The sequence below is a fragment of the Rutilus rutilus genome (assembly GCF_951802725.1).
Source record: "Rutilus rutilus genome assembly, chromosome: 16".
Taxonomy (NCBI): Eukaryota; Metazoa; Chordata; class Actinopteri; order Cypriniformes; family Leuciscidae; genus Rutilus; species Rutilus rutilus.
This window is the reverse complement of record NC_140224.1, coordinates 27,734,049-27,751,771: the sequence shown is the minus strand read 5'-3', so window position 1 is coordinate 27,751,771 and position 17,723 is coordinate 27,734,049. Positions and strand designations below refer to the sequence as shown.

The following is a 17,723-nucleotide window of genomic DNA, read 5'->3' as shown; positions in this document are numbered from 1 at the left end:
CTTGTGGTTGTATGTTGTGCTTGTTTGTATTATGATTGCATGTCAGAAATGAGTTTTTGAACATGTACTTATATTATTTAGGTGACAATGTTCTGCTGTGGAATTCTGTGGTGAGTGAGGATTCTTGAGGATGTGCCACTAGGCATTGTTTAGTGCCAGGTTTGCTGGTCACAGCATATTTTTGTGTGTGTTTTTAACACCAGTATAAGTTGCATCAAGTTTATATTTTGTTGTTGTTTTGTTTCTTTTTTTGTGTGTACTTTATGTAGACTGCACCTTGTGAAATGCAGCTTGTAAAATAAATCACAACTGGCATTGGGAAAACTACTCCCTTGTACTGAGCCTTCCTAACTTCTCCCAGGCCTCTCGACAACACACTACATGACAATGTACGTATTCAGATAAATTAAATCTTCTATAATCTATGATAACATTAAACATATTTCATGTTTCCTCAAAACAATGTTTTCTTGAGTATCAACACAGGCACGTGAATGGTCAATGAACAACATTTATGCAAAAACACATTCATTCAACAGAATCTCTGCTTGGAGATAATTACCTGTGTAATTTTGGACAAATTAATTGTGTTCAGCTGTCGCAAATTTGTTGCCTTCTGAAAACCAAGTTCATGTACAGGAACAGAGTGATTTTAGATGCTCAAAATTGATTTTATTGTTTCTTATAACATAAATCTTGGTAACACTTTATTTTAATGTGTCCTTACACGTGTTACATTACTATAGTAATAACTATAAATTAGGCATAATTACATGCAACTAACCCTTAACCAAACCCTAATCCTACCCTAACCCTAAAGTAAGTACATGTAGTTAAATAATATTACTCTGTACTTAAATGTATAATTACACTGTAACAATGACACATTAAAATAAAGTGTAACCAATATATATATATATATATATAGTGGTCACAAATTAAGAATTTGTTCCCTCATTTTACTAAATGGTGGCCACGTTGTAATTTACTAAAATGAGGGAATGAATTCTAAATCTATATATATTTTTTGCCCGCATGTCATGCTCTGTAGGTCATTTTCTTTTACAATGCTCCAAACAAATCTTGTTTTTAAGAAAAGGTTTATTGTGTTTTCGACATTTTGTAATCTTCATTCTACAAAAGTGAATTGATGCAACCCATTCCTCGTGTGTTTAGCTCACTCCTCCTGGTGCAGAAAGAGGACAGAACAGAATCACAAAAGCAATACAGATAGCAAAACTGGAGAAAACCCCTTGAATACGTCCATGCTCAGTGCATGTTACACGACAGTGGTTTCTCTCTGCACGTATATGTGACATTCTGCTGTAAAACATTCAATGCATGGCTACGTTTATCTGTATCGTCTCCAGACAACAACGTGCTATTATGCGGCTGTATTGCTTGTCTTGTGACTCAGTACCTGTTGCTTACATTACATGTAAGCTCAGTGTGGAAGGGCTAGACATATAGTGCAAATGAAAAAGTGGAGGATTTCTATTTTCTGACTGCAACTACCATGCGCTTACCACATGCACCACATATCTGCTGTCAAGGGAATATCTACTAGTGCATGTGTAATCAATGTATACAATCCCATTTGGAGAAATTTCACACCGTTCATATACTACAGTAAACAACATATTGAACAGACTTTTACAACGATAACAAGAACTAGGCTAACATAAAAATAAATAAAAAATAAACATTTTCCACACAAAGGAAAAGCATTGTTGGTTCTCAAAGTACAGTAGACATTTTGAGAGAGAAATAATCACTATTTGATTGTACTGTGAATCCTTTCGTATAGTCCAGACAAGTGCTAATGAATCAAGAAAACTAGATTAGATTAAGGAATTGTAGGAATGATGGTAAAGGGATAGTTCACCTAAAAATATACAATTATTTTAATTTACTCACCCTCATGTCTCTCCAAATCTGTGACTTTTTTTTCTTCTGTGGAACATAAAAGATCACTTGAAATCAATATAGGGTCCTTTCAGAATTTTCATTTTTAGGTAAACTATCCCTTTTAGGATCTGAAAAGAGAGCCCAAAGATTTCCGTTAAATAAAATAACCACGAACGTACCACTGGTGCAACAAAGAGCAAGTTTAAACACTGTGAATTCGGTTTGGCAGAACTGTCAAAAACACTGAAAGTTGTTGATTGTTTTTCATGTTAGTGGCGTGACTTTGACTTTTCAAAGTCTTTCCTTCATTCTCACTGTATAATGACTGCTAAGTAAACACTTTCAAGGATCTCTATAGGAAAGTGCAACACTTTTCAAAAGGAATACATAACAAAAATTGCTTTTAAAGGAACCTCTATACCAAAGTACCTGCGATAGTAATCCATATGAATCACACCTGAAGAGCTACTTCAGCTTTGCTTCAAGTCAAACTGACTAACTGTAGCATATAGGCATATGCTAGATTGTACCTTAGACATGAAACAAACACGTATTTTGTTAAACAACACACAAAAAGCTTGAAAGTAGCTTTGTGACATTTAACCTACCATCAACATTAGCAATCTGAGGATGTCACAGGCAAGTTTTCCCATGTGTAACGCAGGTTAGGCAGCTCAGTAGCTTTGGGTCTTTGTAACATGCAGGGCTATACGTGGAGCTCAAAGTGAGCTGCAGCAAACTGACAAGGGCAGAAACGTGAGCAAATGTGTGTTATTGCTCCAAGTAAATCTTGTGACGGACTGATTGAGTTTATGATTGAAACTTTAAAAATTCATCTCTCTGTTTTCCATCATTTTCTTTTGAAACATCTATCTTGGGTATTGTGGGCAGATCTCCAGGAGTACAAGTTGAAATATTCATACAAATGTTCAGTGACATTACTGAGGAAAATCCCAAGGGACGTTGATTCAGATCAGCAGGATTTGATTATGAATTCATGGGGGTTAAAAGTGCTTGCTGCAATTATAACGTGTCACAGCACGTTTGAAAAAGTATAGTCGCACAGCCTTGACATGAAATTTGCCTGCTCTCTAAGAGAAAAACATTGCTTGGATCAGAGGTTGGAGTCTTTATCATGTCCTCATTTTTCAGTCTTTCATCAGGAGATTTGCTTTATCTCTACACATGAGGGGGTGGGAGCGTTGGTGTAAATGTGGTGCTTTACACAAGTATCAACACCAAAAGAGTGCTAAAAACATAACATCTATCACAAATGAGAAGGGAAACCACACAGTCAATCCTCCCTAGTTTGCATGTAGGATTTAATCCATGAGTAATTGGTGTGGGCATGAGTTTAGGCAGAGGTGGGATGAAGAAAGAGGCAAATATCCCTCTCAGGATTGGAGTAGGTCTGTGCCTGGGTGGATTGAGGATTTCACACAGCCAGGGGTCCACGATGAGGTTTGTTCTTGGAATTTGCTGCCTCATTAGTGACCCCTTGCTCGTCCAGGTTGATGTTGCTAGTGGACGCATGGTGAGTCAAAGGATCCCGCCCATGACGATAGACGTCAAGGTATAACAGACCTGACAGACAGGACAGAGAAAGTCCACGTGAGAAGATACAGATGACAGCAGGTTGAAAATAAAGAAGGCAAGAAGGTAGTTGTGAAGGGTAAAATAAAAATGGGTTTGTGGAAAAGTGATTTAGAAAGAACTGAAATATAGAAGAACTAAAAGAACTAGACCTTTTCCCCCAAATTGGAGCATCTCTTGGAGATCAATGTTAAAATAAGTCGGTTGGTCAAAATGTCCATCATGCAAATCAAGACACTTTTTTTTTTTTTATCCATTGTTCTCCAAGATTTCTGTGAACTGAAATATCCTGTATTGAATATTCACCATGCATCCTGAGTAAATGATGAAAAGGCTCTTTTAACCCAAAGAGGTCAAAAGGCAAAGAATCTCACTGATGATAATAGTGAATGGCAGAAAGGCAGAAACTTCTTTGTGAATCCATGACCTCTGTGCATTGCCTTTTAACTTGCTCCATACCTATTCCTCAATGTGAACAGGACACGAGTCCTCGTCTGTCCGTTCCACAGACATCCAGGAAGATAGAGAGAAAGAGAGATGGGAGATGATGGAAGGAAAAACAGAGACAGAAAAGAGAGAGAACACAGCACATTTACAGCACATCAAGAGAATCAACCAGCCATCCACAGAAAATGAGAGTTGGATTGAGAGAGAGGAGAAGCTCGGTGCTTAGAGATAATGAGAAGATGATGGTAGCCAGGGTCTTTTTGAGGGAAAAAAAAATGCACTTTCACTGGAAACTTTTAACTTTAATCAACAGGAGGTTCAATCAAGTGTCTATTCAAGTAAGTGATTTTCATTTTCTATAAATCCTATAAGCAGGACTTGATAATGACCACAAACAGTATATGGACACTTAATTAGCACTTGAAAATGTATCAATTTCATTGCATTACATAAAATATCAAACCACATGACATACTTTTCAATCAAAACATTTCACAAAAATTTTAACTGGTTTCCAAACGGGCTTGCGGGAACCCCCAGAGGCCACACAAGCTCAGTAAAAATTAGTCAATACATGTAAAAAGATAATTAAATAAATGTATATATATTATATTATATTATAAATTATTTAATAAATAAATAAAATTGACTGAATTTGACCTTTACATTCATTTGTAAATCATGAGATTAATCACAATTATTTTATTCCATTGAAAAAAAATATTTTACTTAAAAAAAATGTTCCAGATAACATTTACACATATTGATAAAGTTATGTACAACATAAATGCCTCTTTTTACACAAAAATACACAGCTACCTATATGTTTTATAAAGGGAGTCCTTTGCAAGGGAGCATCATCATAATGCAATCAAATTCAGACACTTAAGTGTAGCTTACGTGTCCTAGTCCTTTTCGGCCAATTTTATATTTTGAACTGTTTAGTAGTCACAATGACTAAAAATATAATTGAGATGATGATGATGATGATGATGATGCTGATGATTAATAGTGTGTGTACGAATCACATTGTACTATCACAAATCTCATGTGAAAAGCTTCATTAGTGTCCTTCCAGAGAGAATGCTTTCTCTGGATGACAGTAATCAAGAGTTCGGGATTAATAGTATTTGCTGGCAAAAGAGGAGGGAGGATGAGCAGAAAAATGAAGTGATGAACATAGAAATGAAGGGAGACGCAAAGCTACTTTGAGCTGGCAGACACTGAACATGAACTTAGCTATTATTAGTATGACCCAGAGAGATAGAAACAAGTCATACATGATATAAACTCACACATACACATAAACACAAACAAAAGTGGGGGGATAAAGGGCATGGCCACTGTACCAATTAATGCTACACAAAATCACAGCAGGGTCAAAGAAAGGGCGTGCATGAGCAGAGAAAGCCAATAGTGTTTTAGAACCAGTTGCTTTTTTAAAGGGACATCTTGAAACCGCCTCACCCAATCCCTTCCAATCAGAAAGTCCATGTTCGAGAGGTTGCCACTCACCAGCGTATCGGCCGTCAGGAGGCTGCTCATTGTCCAGGCCTGTCATACAGTGGGTGTCAGACTGCCCCTGATTGTTATTGTCAAACTCTGGACAAAGCACCTCGCTCCTCCTGCGCCCACCTGCAAGCGAGGTCAGAGGTCAAACAAGAGCAGCCGAGGCAGGGCAGAGCAGCCGAGTGGAGAACAGCAGTGAAGGGTCAGAGCAATAGGGTGCAGGATGCTACTCGGCAGCCATTTAGTGATGGCTGTGGTGGATGGATGCACACATACTCATGTGAAAGCAGAGCGGATGCGATCGGCGCGTGCACGAGAACACAACTGGCGAACACTTTGACACTCATTTAGTAAGCATTCACCACATTAAATAAGAAACGGATGAAAAATGTATATGCAAAAAGGGAATTAGTTACAATAGAAAGAAAACTCTAAAAGCAAAACCTCAATCCCTTATATTTGAAAATCAACAATTAGTTGTTTGAAAGAATTTATAGTATTAGTACAGATGCACACTCATTATAAAAATGTAAATAAATAAAATAATAGGTAGAAAGCTAGATACTGGATGTGCCTGTAAAATTCAAATGCCAAGTGGGCTTGTATGTGGGCTGATTAAACAAAACATTGAAAAAATGAACTACATTCGCCTTAAATGAGTCATGTGATATTTATATTTGTAGTGAATGACCTTTGGCCCGCCTGCAAACACAAGTTATTCATCAAGCAGGTGTGTGGGCAGATTTAGAAGCTCTTGTCTTGTGGATGAAGTACCACCTACATTGCAGTGTTTTTTCTCCTTAATCTAGTGTACGGTGTCGTGAATCGTGATAATTACAGCCAATAGCTGAGGTTACAATTACCATGTTCTTTGGTGGGAGATGCACAATCTTCCTCAGTCACATCATTTCCCTGAAGACGAAAATACACAGTTGAATAAATAATAAATAGAAAACAAATAGCTGGGTTTAAGATGTTTGGCTGTTTGAATGTTTCACCTCCGAATCCTGTTCTTCAAGAATGGCAGCCACAAAGTTATGCCCTTTTGCCTCGTTGGGGATTTCCTGCGGACATATGTAAATATGGTCTCTGTAAGACACACAAAATGATTTGCACAAACATCTCTTGGCATCTCATCTACATTTTTGTGCAATGGGGATTGAAGTTTTGGTTACAGTGTTCTGATAACTTTTCACCTATGAATTTCCATGACTTTTTCATTTGTTTGTCATTTTTAAAAACTGTTTAATAGAGATCGCATTCACAAAGAATCATTTCTAACCAATGAAATAGGCAAGGAAAGTTTATTTATATAGCACATTTCATCCAAAATAGTGTTTTACAATAAATGAAAAAATAAATAGAAATCTGAATGCCTTTATATTTTTCATTTTAAACCAAAATTGAAATGCACAAACAAGCTATAGAGGTAAAAAAAATTCAACTCTAGAGTGCAACAAACATAAATGTAACTTTATTTCTTTAAAAACAATGACGTTTCGAACGTCATTAATTTGAAAGAAATGAGTGAGTGTTGCACTCTTTTCTAGAGTTGTCATTTTTTATTTTATTAATTTCCATGATTTTTCCAGGCCTGGAAATCCCAATCTTAAAATTATCAGATATATTTAGATTATTCATTAGCCTGGAAACCTGGATATCAACCGCTAGGCTACATGACTACAACTACTGTTTGATGCCCAGGAGATAAAAAACTATAAAATCAGCATCAACTAAAGCATCTAAAGATAACAAACAAAAGTGATGAATTGTCCTGCATCCATGCCTTCTAACTGACTTACCTCACCCTCATGTTGGGAAGGGGCTCGGCTCTCTGCTGGGGTCTCAGTGGCCTCCTCTCCCTCTGCCCCAGCCATGTAGGATCCGGACATTGAAGAGAGTGTGTCGGTGCTAATCTGAGAGTGCTGGCTATGAGAGGACGCCATTGACATCACAGACTGGGCCAGGCTGCTGCTTACTGGGTCTGATGAGGGCAGGAAGAGAAAGACAAACAAATGAAAATGAGTGAGCTCTGATGTGTGTTTCAGTGAGTAAGATTTAGTTCACTGCAAAGCTGTACCCTCTGGGGAGGTGATTGTGGAGGAGAGAGGGGTGCCGTTGCAGGAGGACTGATCTATGGCCCCCGAGGATGACAGAGTGAGGTTGTCACTTTCAGGAGTCACTCCAGACTGCAGGGAAATACAAACATGATGATAATCAGATTGATGTGATGACACTGTATTATAAATATGGGGGTAAATGCTGTAGTACTGCAAGTATTATAAAATATTCCATTGTATATTTCCTACAATTGTATTATTTTAGAATTAAAGAGAACAAAGTTATATCTATATATTTTTGAATGAAAGAGCACAACTGTTTTTGACATTGATAATAATGAGAAATATTTCTTGAGCACAAAAATCAGCATATTAGAATGATTTCTGAAGGAGCATGTGACACTGAAGCCCTGAGTAAAGATGCTGAAAATTCAGCTTTGACATCACAGGAAAAAATTAGATTTTAAAATGTAGTAAAATAGTAAAAAGTTATTTGAAATCGTGAAAATATGAATGTTTTTTACTGTATTTTTGATCAAATAAATCCAGCCTTGGTGAGCATAACAGACTTCTTTAAAAAAAAAAAAAATTTAACAATAAAACAGAAAATGCATAAAATAATATGTATAAAATACATTTATCAATGTTTGAGATGCTTGTACCTCTTGCTGTTCTACATGCAATTTTCTCCTGCACGTTTGCACTTCAGACTCACTGCATGACTTCTCATCCTCCTCCTCAGGCAGCACTGAAGAATTCTGGGAGAGGGATCTAGAGAGTTCCCAGAATACATGATTAGCAAGGACTCACTTCTCTGCCTTGTTCTTCAGCCCGTAATTTTACCTTTAGGAAAAGCTGTAAATTGACTGTTTTAATAACACCCAGCAAATGTTTTGTAGACATTAATTAAAAGTATTTTACAGTAATACCAAAATACTACACTATTCAATCTTTCAGTTAGGGCTCACTCACTTAGAGCCACTCTTCTTGTGTTTCCCATTCTGGCTGGAGTTGACAGAGTGTTCTAGTGGAGAGAGGGAGCGCACAGGCGTGTGGTGGCTATCGCTGCCATATGTGGGCGTAGATCCAGAAACATGGCCCCTGGTGAGGCCCTGAAGTGGAGGAGCAGATGGCGACGGGTTCAGGGGCCCATTCAAGGCCTCCAACAGGGACACAGCCTCAAAGCCTGGTGGGATGTGCTCTGATGCCTGTAGTAAATATACATGTGGCCGTGAACAGCAGTACAGTTTGGAAGCATAACAACATTTTCATCTTTAGAATGAATAGACGGTGCATACAGTATGTTTAAATATGTATGCAGTATGCATATATAAAGTGCCCCTATTATGCTTTTTTGAATATTCCCTTTTATGCAGTGTGTAATATAGCTGTTTGTGAATGTAAAATGTCTGCAAAGTTTAAAAGATCACAGTGCACAACAAATAAAGTTATTGTCTCCTAATAGAAAGAATCGACAAATTTGCATATTGCCAGCCTATGGTCTTCTTTAAGCCACGAATGACATCTACTTTGACCCGCCCTCAAACACTGTAGTGTAGCTGAGGCCTGGAAAAGACTGTGTTGTCAACATGTCAAGAAGACGCTGTTTTCAGTGCTGCAAACCCACTTTGCGTGCACTTCAAATAAATGAGGACTCATGCTGGAATTGATAAAGAAAAACCGACACCATCGTTCACATCACTGTGTATCAAGCACTGAGGAAGCCTCCGGAGCTGAAATTCAGATTTGGTAATAGGCGTTTCGTTTCTGACACGCGCTGTAAGACCAATCACAACCGACTGGGCCGTCTGACCAATCAGAGCAGAGTAGGCTTGCTGCAAGGAGGGGTTTCGAGAGACTGAATCTTCGAACGAACCGTTTTCAGACTCTTTGAGAAATGAGGTGAAGTGTAATGTATATTATGAGAAAATTTAACTTTTTTTGACCTTGGATGCATGTAAACCTATTGCAGGAGACCTCCAAAACAAAATTAGGAACCTATAATATAGCATAATAGCGCCACTTTAAAATGTGCTCCTCACTTACATCAGAGAGAGTCTGACTACTTAAACCACTGACGTTAATACTCCTAACAAAGTTTTATGTACTCGCCACAGCCATCTGTACTCACGTTTAGCTCCAGGAATATATTTATTTTGGACCCTTGATCAGCTATTTTCAGTTTTTGACAATCAATGAGGCTCAATAAAGCAGATTCAAATGCCTGGCTGCATTTATTTAGCTATAAATATATTTGAATATATATATATGAATAAAGCTATGTATGAACACTGTGAACCAAATGTAGTGTTACCGAGTGCTCCTCTGAATCTGACGTCTGCGAGGTGATGACAGGGTTGAATCCAGTAGGTGTGAGCGGGCTCAGTTTTTTCCTCATCGCTCGTATTTGAAGGAGGGCACGAAACGCTAACATTTAAATGAGTCAAATATTTGATCAGAAACAATACAAACATAGATAAACAACTTGAATAAATGTCTTTTGTAAAAAAATAGCATCAACTAGCATGAATACAGGCCCGTTTACTCCCAGGATGATAACTATAACGTTAAAATTCTGATATAAATAAAAATTAATTTTAATTTAAAAGAATAGCAGAGTCCACACCACAACTATAACAGTTAACAGCAGAGGAATAATTTCGTTGGAATCCTTTTCAAAACAATTTTTTCCCCAGCTGATAAAAACATTGACAGCCTATCAGAATCTATAATGCTGTGCATGCTTATAATAAACAGAACGTTATCATGCATTGGTGTGGACGCTAATATAGTTATTATCGCTATAGTTATCTTTTTAGCTATTGTTCTTAGTGTGAACGGAGTCCAGTATTTTATTCATTGAAATATACACCAAAACATGAGACACTATAAATGCAAATATTATCTAAGCAATATTATATTTTCATAAATATAATAATCTTAATCAGAGAGTCGTGTTGAATGAGTCCGGTAAAGGGGTTGCTGCTTACGTAGTCGACAGATGGGGCAACAGTTGGCCTGGTAACGCAGTGTGTCTGCGCAGGCATTGCACAGGCACAGGTGTCTGCAGGGCAGGATAAGTGTGTCCCGCACGTCTGACAAACACACCACACATTCAGCGCTGTTGTCGCTAATCTCATCTTCAGCCACCTGTAAATTTGAGTGTGTCATTTTGATGAGCTTTTAAAATGAAAGCTTAAAAGTGACAGATGTTGTCTGTTCTTTTTGTGAAGTGGATGATGATGTACCTTTGATTCTTGACTATTGTATTTGTTCTCTATGCCGTAGATCTCCTGCAGCAGGTAACTGACACCATCCACCTAAGAGAAAATCATGATAGGCTTAAGAGGTTTATTGAAAATTTGATAATTAGCAATGCCAAAGCCAATTTCAAAAGCCATTTTACATAAATAGTAAGAGGGCCCTTACCACTTGTTTCTGTTTCAGAGGCTTGACACAGTAACTTCCATCCATATGCTAGGAGAAAAAGACTATTATTATATAATCACTAGTCATCACAGTAAATGTATTTTTGTCAGATAAACTAAACTGGTTTTAATTACGCTCAAAAGTTATTTAAATCAATCTGATTACCTGAATGATCATTTTAAGGGTTAGATCAGGTAGAAATAGTACAACTGCACACTTTAACTGTGTAATCCAGTCCTTATTTGCATAAGCAGAACACAGTATGAATGGGAATGTTTTTTTTAATTACTACTTTTATTCAGCAAGGATGCATTAAACTGATAAACAATCGAATATAAATGTTGTTCTTTCTAACTTTATTCATCCAAAAATGCTGGAAAACTGTATCATGGTTTCTACAAAAATATTGTAGATACAGTCCAACTGAGAACGCACCAAATCAGCATATTCAAATAATTTCTGAAGAATCATGTGGCACTGAACACTGGAATAATGGCTGTTAGAAATTCACAGTTTCTTACAGTTTATGTATTCAAATATAAAGTAGTTATTTTTGATTGAAATAATATTTCACAATATAGCTGTTTTACTGTATTTTTAATCAAATAAAAACAGCTTTGGTGATCTTCTTTCAAAAACATTAAAAATCTTTTGAACATATAAAAAATATTTGTTTACACAAAAAACATACCTTCTCAAAGGATGCAAGAAGAACATGGGAGTGTCCCAAGTGTTCTGCACAACCACAAAAACATGGTCCAACATATTTATATATATTTCCAAATATATATTTCTACATATTATATCCAATTACATCCAACTCACCGTCTCCCTCATCCACAACTGCTTGTACAACCATGGGGTAGATGTCTCTATCCATGTCAAACAAAAGCTGTGTAACAATAAACCAGGTTTAACCAAAGTGCTCCAAGGACATGCATCATGAATTGCTCAATGATTTTTTTTTTAATGAGACAGATTAGGACTAATTCAGTTTCAATCTGACCTATTTTAAACTTTTTTAATCCCCAAAATGCAAAAACACATAGACACAAAACAAGGACATAGCTAGCAGATGTGTTACCTCCTCATCTGCCCATTCTGATAAGTTGACGTAATGAGAGGGCAGACAGAACTGTTGGCAGACGCCGCGTTTGAAATGCACCGTCTCTGACTGCAGAGAGCTGTCCTGCGGCAAGTATCTGTCAACAACACACAACGAACAGAGCGATAAAAGCCAAGCTTTGATGTCATTTCCCAACTTGCTGCTCTTCGATCAACTGGTAAAGGCTGAGCTTGAAGTGTTTTCTTAATAAATGATAAAAAAGGGAATATTCAGTGTGTGTCTAATGCTCAACTTACATTGGCACACCATTGTGAAACTCTTCAATGGCTTGGTAGTATATAGTGATGGCAACTTGTGTGTCGGCATCAAAGGTAAACTCAATATTGTAGCAGCTGTGACTTTTCCCAACTTCCTGTCCAGGAAGCTTCATGTCTTCACTACACCTGAAGTAAAAATTTCAAACTTTACTAGATGTCCAGTTAAGATTTTAGCAAAACTGTTTCACAACAGTAACACGCAGAAAGATACATAATATATTTAATAAATGTAACATCAGGGTTTTATCCATAGAATATGATATAAAATACAAATACAAGTATCAACCAAAAAAGCAGGTTTTGAATCAAGGTTCATGGCTGTAATCATAACTAAAAATGGACAATCCCTTTAACATGTGATGTCCCATCCAAATGTTCTGTTTTAACAAATACTTCAATACAGGAAAGAAAAGGAGTCAGGTGAGCTCTGTCAGGTGTATTAAAGGTATTTGCGAGGAAAATCTCACCGGACAAGCCGCAGGGTGTCTTTTCGGATGTTGATGAGACTGCGGAGGGTCTTGACCGGCTCAGGAGGAGGGGGAGCATTGTACGGGAACTACAATCACAATCACAGCACAATAAACACTTAGGAGTCAGGGTGAAGTTATTGTTTATTATAATGTTGGAGAAGCATTTTGCCCTGTTTTATCATCTGACATATCTGATACACACATATGATCTCTTACCAAGTTGAAAAACAATCTGGCAACAAATCCACATTTCAATAAAGGTGACATACACTGATCTCCAAACAAGCTGTTTTGTTGATGTATGTGTGTGTGCGTTTCCTCTGGAAAAACGCAATGCGCAGGCATGCCCACGTGCCAGAGAGGCACCGCGCGTGTGTACGTGTGTGGGTCAACACTGGGTGAGCCTGTTGCCTCCCCTTTCCCCCTCCCGGGAGTTCAGACTGAATGTGGCTCTCTGTACTACTTGCGGTAAGCCGTTGCTTAAATCCACAGCATCACTAGCCTGTCTGCTTAGAGACGGGCCCCGCAGCTAATGCACATAGTATAAATAAAAGACCCACCGCGTACAGAAATACATGTATGCGTTCATAAAGCACACATGCAGTACATATCAGGATAAAGCTCTGGATGAAGTAAAGCAATAAACAATTACATGAGCCAGAATTACACATATAATCCTGTGAATTATAGAAGCTTCCACCAACATATTGTAATTTACATGAAACTAGTGTGAATCTCCAGTTAAAGTAACAGTCCTAAGCAGATCTCATAACGGCTCAAATATGAGTCAGAATTATGAGGAAAATACATTTTTTTATATTGTAAATGTATGAATATGTATTATATGAATTCATATTATATTCATATTATTAAACATAAAGATATTTATATGTTTTAAAATATGTTAATAATATAAAATATTATATAAAAGTTATATATAATTTTAAATAATTATACCATTTGTAAAATATCTGTAATTTATATGTAATATAATAAAATGAGTCATGAGGCATACTGTTTTTGATAAATTTTGATAAACTTGAGATCACTCAAGATAAGATCAATAAATGGAACAGAATAATTGGTTTCATGACCTCCTATAATAATCAGTCAAAAATGGCTGCATCTAATCTATATTTTACCAGGAAATGAAATGTAATCTTACCACAACTGGTCTGTTGCCTAAGAAGTTGAGGTCAGTGTTTTCACCAAAGAGGTAGCCTTCAGGATGTGTTGAATCAAACTTCTCTCCTCCCATTATAAAATGGCTAGCAAAATAATTCCCTGCATGACAACAAACAGATCAAATGTTACAGATATTGATGACTGAATACATTTAAATGTACAGTTGTCACACAAAAATCTAGAGTCTCAGTACTCTCAGTCAGACTATTTTATTCAAAACATACATTTTTAATAATTTACGGTACCATTTGTGTGGTAACAAATTAACTGGTTTTATTTAAATCAAAAATACAATTTAACCTGACTACATTGTATTACACTTTAGCTTTCAGATGAGGTAGAAGTAGCTCTTTCAGGTAACAGATACACATTTTAATTCTTTAGCAACATGTAGACTACTAAATGGTGCAGAAAATGATAAGTAGATGCAGAAACCTCCATTCCTCCAGAGTGAAGTCTGGACACAAGACAACTGAAAGGTTAATAAATTAAGACAGACAGAGTAGACTGGGGAACCAATAGATTAAAGAAAGACAAGCTCAAGGGCAGACAGAGGATATAGCCAACCGCCATGGGAAGATACAAGGGTAGATAGATGAACTAGCTTGAAACTGGAGCAGAAGGAAGCCAGAATCAGGCACAAGTCCCAGGATGCACGTATAGCGTATCTGGTTACTAGTGGTTAACACACGACATGTCATCTTCTCATCTGCCTGTCTCCTCAACAATCTAAAGATTTGTAAAACAATCATTATAAAACTAGCTTGATGAGTGCTGCATTTTCTAAACATACAGGAAGATTATCTTATCTGAGATTATCTGAAAATGAACATAGTAAGTTAATGTATTAGGTTAGCAGAAGCTATGTAAACCACATAGCTCACAATAAATTCCTTTTACCTACAGTGCTGTGGACACTTATTTTCAGATTCAGGCTTAATGCTGAGTTCGAAATAATTGATACATTAGCTCTAATTGTGGTGCATTTCAGTAGACACAGCACCACTGGGACTGATGGGCCCCATCTCAATATAAAGGCAAGCATCTATGGGCCTACTATGCTACTCAGATACTTGCTGACCAGGAAACAGTGGGTGGTGGCCCTGGGCCCTTGGAGTTAAAATGAGTAAAAATCTTGCATTTCTATTGCAAGAAAAGAAGAAAAAAAAGAACTAGGCTAAATTCTACAAGCCAAGTTTATTTGCCTTATTTTATATATAATATTTCCCAATAATTAGCCTATGAAAGTGTAGGCCTATAAAATCAGAACAAGCTTGGGGTTCTCTATTGGGCTTAACGGTTCATTTATTTATAGCCTAATATAATATAAGAGTAATAAGAACCGTATTTAATTTTAATAATTCGATATATGAATATGATACAATGCAGCCTAATATAATATTAGTTTAATATATAAAATGTATTATTTTCTCACCGGATTTGGGTGGGTATCTGTAAACAGAACTGGATGGTATATCGATCTCCTCCACTCCTGCATTCTGACGGCTTGTCAAAGCTCCCATTTCAAATAGCCAAAAATTAAAATAACACTGAATGATTGCAATCCTATTGCTGCTTCGTCTTCTGTAGTCCGAACATCTCCTTCTTCGCGCAAAAGCCCGTAATTTTGCTCTTCGCTTTTATATGTTTGGCCATGGACAGGATTAGTTGGTGCTCTTAATGCCCTGTAAGCTCCGCACAGAGTCCCTCGTTGTTTTGTCTGCAGACACAAGCTGCTTTTTGCGTCCTGCAGACTGAAGCCCTGTTATAAGGCTGTCTCTGTCTCCGTGGTCGGCATCCTTTGGCCAAGATGCAAAGCGGAGTGAGATGCTCTCTATATGACACAGTTTCTCGGTGTGTTTAACATCATCATCATCATCATCATCCCTGTATCCTCTGTTCTCCGAGAGCTTGAGCGATGGGATGCAGATGCGTATCAATGATGTAGAAACAAAATAAGAGGGTAGAATGGCATCGGGCATGCATAGTGTCTAAATGGGCGGGGATTAGAGGACCGGATGTTGATTATATGCATAATATTAACAAATAAAAACATAATATCAAGATAAATGTTCTTTCACAGTATATGCTATAATGAACAGCATTTTATTAAGCACAGATGGCATACCGTAAGTTTAATTTTATGTATATGAAACAGCCTACATATTAATATTAATAATTTAACATTATATCACGTCCACCCAATTTTCTGTCAATCCAAAAAAAATAAGGTACAGACTTATACTAAAGCAGCGCAAGGCGTTAACATGTAACGTGTTCTCTGTTACTTTTCTTTGCGCTAATGGAATAACCACAATGGAATGGAATAGCCTAACACACAGTTGTTTAGGGGTAGTAGTAGTAGCCTACATACGGATTTAACATAGTTTTATAAAGATTGCTTGGACCGAATTGCATTTATATATCATGTACAAATCTTTAAAAATACATTTAAAAGAATGTTTAAGTATACAAACGTCTCAAGTAAAACAAAAAAACCTCCTGAGATTTGAACGGAGCCGACAGGCGCCCCCTGCTGGAAGCACTCGTTTTGTCTCACCAGAAAAGCGTATATCGGCTAGTAAGATTTGCTGCTCAATGATCAGTGCTGTATTACTGTCCCCCGAAGCGCTATTGGCCTCCCCTGACGTCAGGCTTAAATCCAGACTTGAGGTTTTTGCGCAGTACAAACACATCCTGCCTCGCCAAACGTGACCTTCCCCGAATTTTGGAAGTGATCCACTGCAGTGCAGTAAAGGCACTATAGGGTAAACGGTGTTCAATTAGTAGGCCTTGTGTCACTGAGCAAATGTATTGTTTTTATATTATTAGTATTTTTATTAGAAAGGAAGATATTAGTCGCCAAAATATTGCAGATTATAAGAGAGTGCCTAATATGTATAACAATATAATTGTTATTGTTAGATTAGATTGCTTTGTGATCACATTAGACTACTGTACACGTAGGCCTACACAAGTCAGTATAAACACATTTGTGTGACCAGAGCACAAAGCACCATTTTGAATAAGTAACTGGTTATGTCAAAGCATTGAATAAAACAAAGTAAAAAGGGAAGAAGAAGAAGAAGGGTTACACAAACCATCATTTCATTTTCCCACATTTAGGCCTAGCTCATATTTGTTTTTTTTATTTTTTTATTATATGACATTGTTGCTTTTTATATGGCTATATTATTCATCATTTAATCATTTTAAACCAGTTGTCATTTAATAATTTATACCATATATACTATAATGGGCTACTTTTATATTTTGCATTAGGCCTACTTATTACCGTCCTTGCCTTGGCAATGCAATTTGTTGTTTAATCATGATTATTGGGGTATACTTGCATTCACGAATAAGATATAAAAGGAAATTTCTCAATTTCTAGATTTTATGAGGTGTTGTTGTGAAGCAGTTTGATATAACAACACTTCTTGTATCTGTGCTTAAAATACACAATTATTATTCAATAAACCATTTCTATCATTATCATCATCTTTCAATCTTTTAGATGTCAAGGACGCCCATGCATGATTATCCTCGTGATAGGGACTGCCATCCTAAAATTTAAAAGACATCTATATAAAGACCCCAATTACTGTGAATAATTAATATTACAAATAGGCTATGTCTAAAATATGATTTTCCTTTGAGTTTCCTTTACATTACTGTATTGTTATATTTAGTATTTATTTATTCGTTCATTCATGGTTTTTTTTTTTTTTATAATTAT

The 17,723-nt window shown here is 36.8% G+C and overlaps 1 protein-coding gene across 6 annotated transcripts; it reads right to left on the bottom strand.

The window, feature by feature from the left end:
• Positions 1-1,091: 1,091 nt before the first annotated feature.
• rnf157 (ring finger protein 157) lies at positions 1,092-15,901 on the bottom strand. Of its 6 annotated transcripts, none has more exons than XR_014630107.1 (20): positions 15,420-15,637; positions 13,965-14,083; positions 12,797-12,885; positions 12,309-12,455; positions 12,031-12,148; positions 11,772-11,838; positions 11,638-11,681; positions 10,947-10,994; positions 10,766-10,837; positions 10,508-10,667; positions 9,832-9,944; positions 8,490-8,725; positions 8,180-8,288; positions 7,538-7,646; positions 7,265-7,441; positions 6,456-6,521; positions 6,321-6,369; positions 5,464-5,583; positions 3,961-3,995; positions 1,092-3,492 (listed from the first exon to the last, which is right to left on the bottom strand). XR_014630107.1 is itself a non-coding variant. In XM_084434030.1 (20 exons), the coding sequence occupies exons 1-19, from the start codon at positions 15,505-15,507 to the stop codon at positions 3,961-3,963; spliced, it is 1,971 nt and encodes a 656-aa protein (XP_084290156.1). In that variant the 5' UTR covers positions 15,508-15,901; the 3' UTR covers positions 1,092-3,492. The 6 variants fall into 6 exon arrangements, 4 of the variants coding, with proteins under 4 accessions (XP_084290156.1, XP_084290155.1, XP_084290157.1 ...); XM_084434030.1 differs by having other exon boundaries at positions 7,260-7,441; positions 15,420-15,901; XM_084434029.1 differs by lacking the exon at positions 3,961-3,995 and having other exon boundaries at positions 7,260-7,441; positions 15,420-15,901.
• Between the last annotated feature and the right edge of the window lie 1,822 nt (positions 15,902-17,723).

Bases quoted from the DNA above. Each gene is read 5' to 3' on its own strand.
- rnf157 (XM_084434028.1), bottom strand. From the start codon at position 15,507: ATGGGAGCTTTGACAAGCCGTCAGAATGCAGGAGTGGAGGAGATCGAT. The intron at 14,084-15,419 runs GTGAGAAAATAA...GTTGTCATGCAG, and splicing joins CAGATACCCACCCAAATCCG to GGAATTATTTTGCTAGCCAT. The intron at 12,149-12,308 runs GTAAGTTGAGCA...TGTTGTTGACAG, and splicing joins TTTCACAATGGTGTGCCAAT to ATACTTGCCGCAGGACAGCT.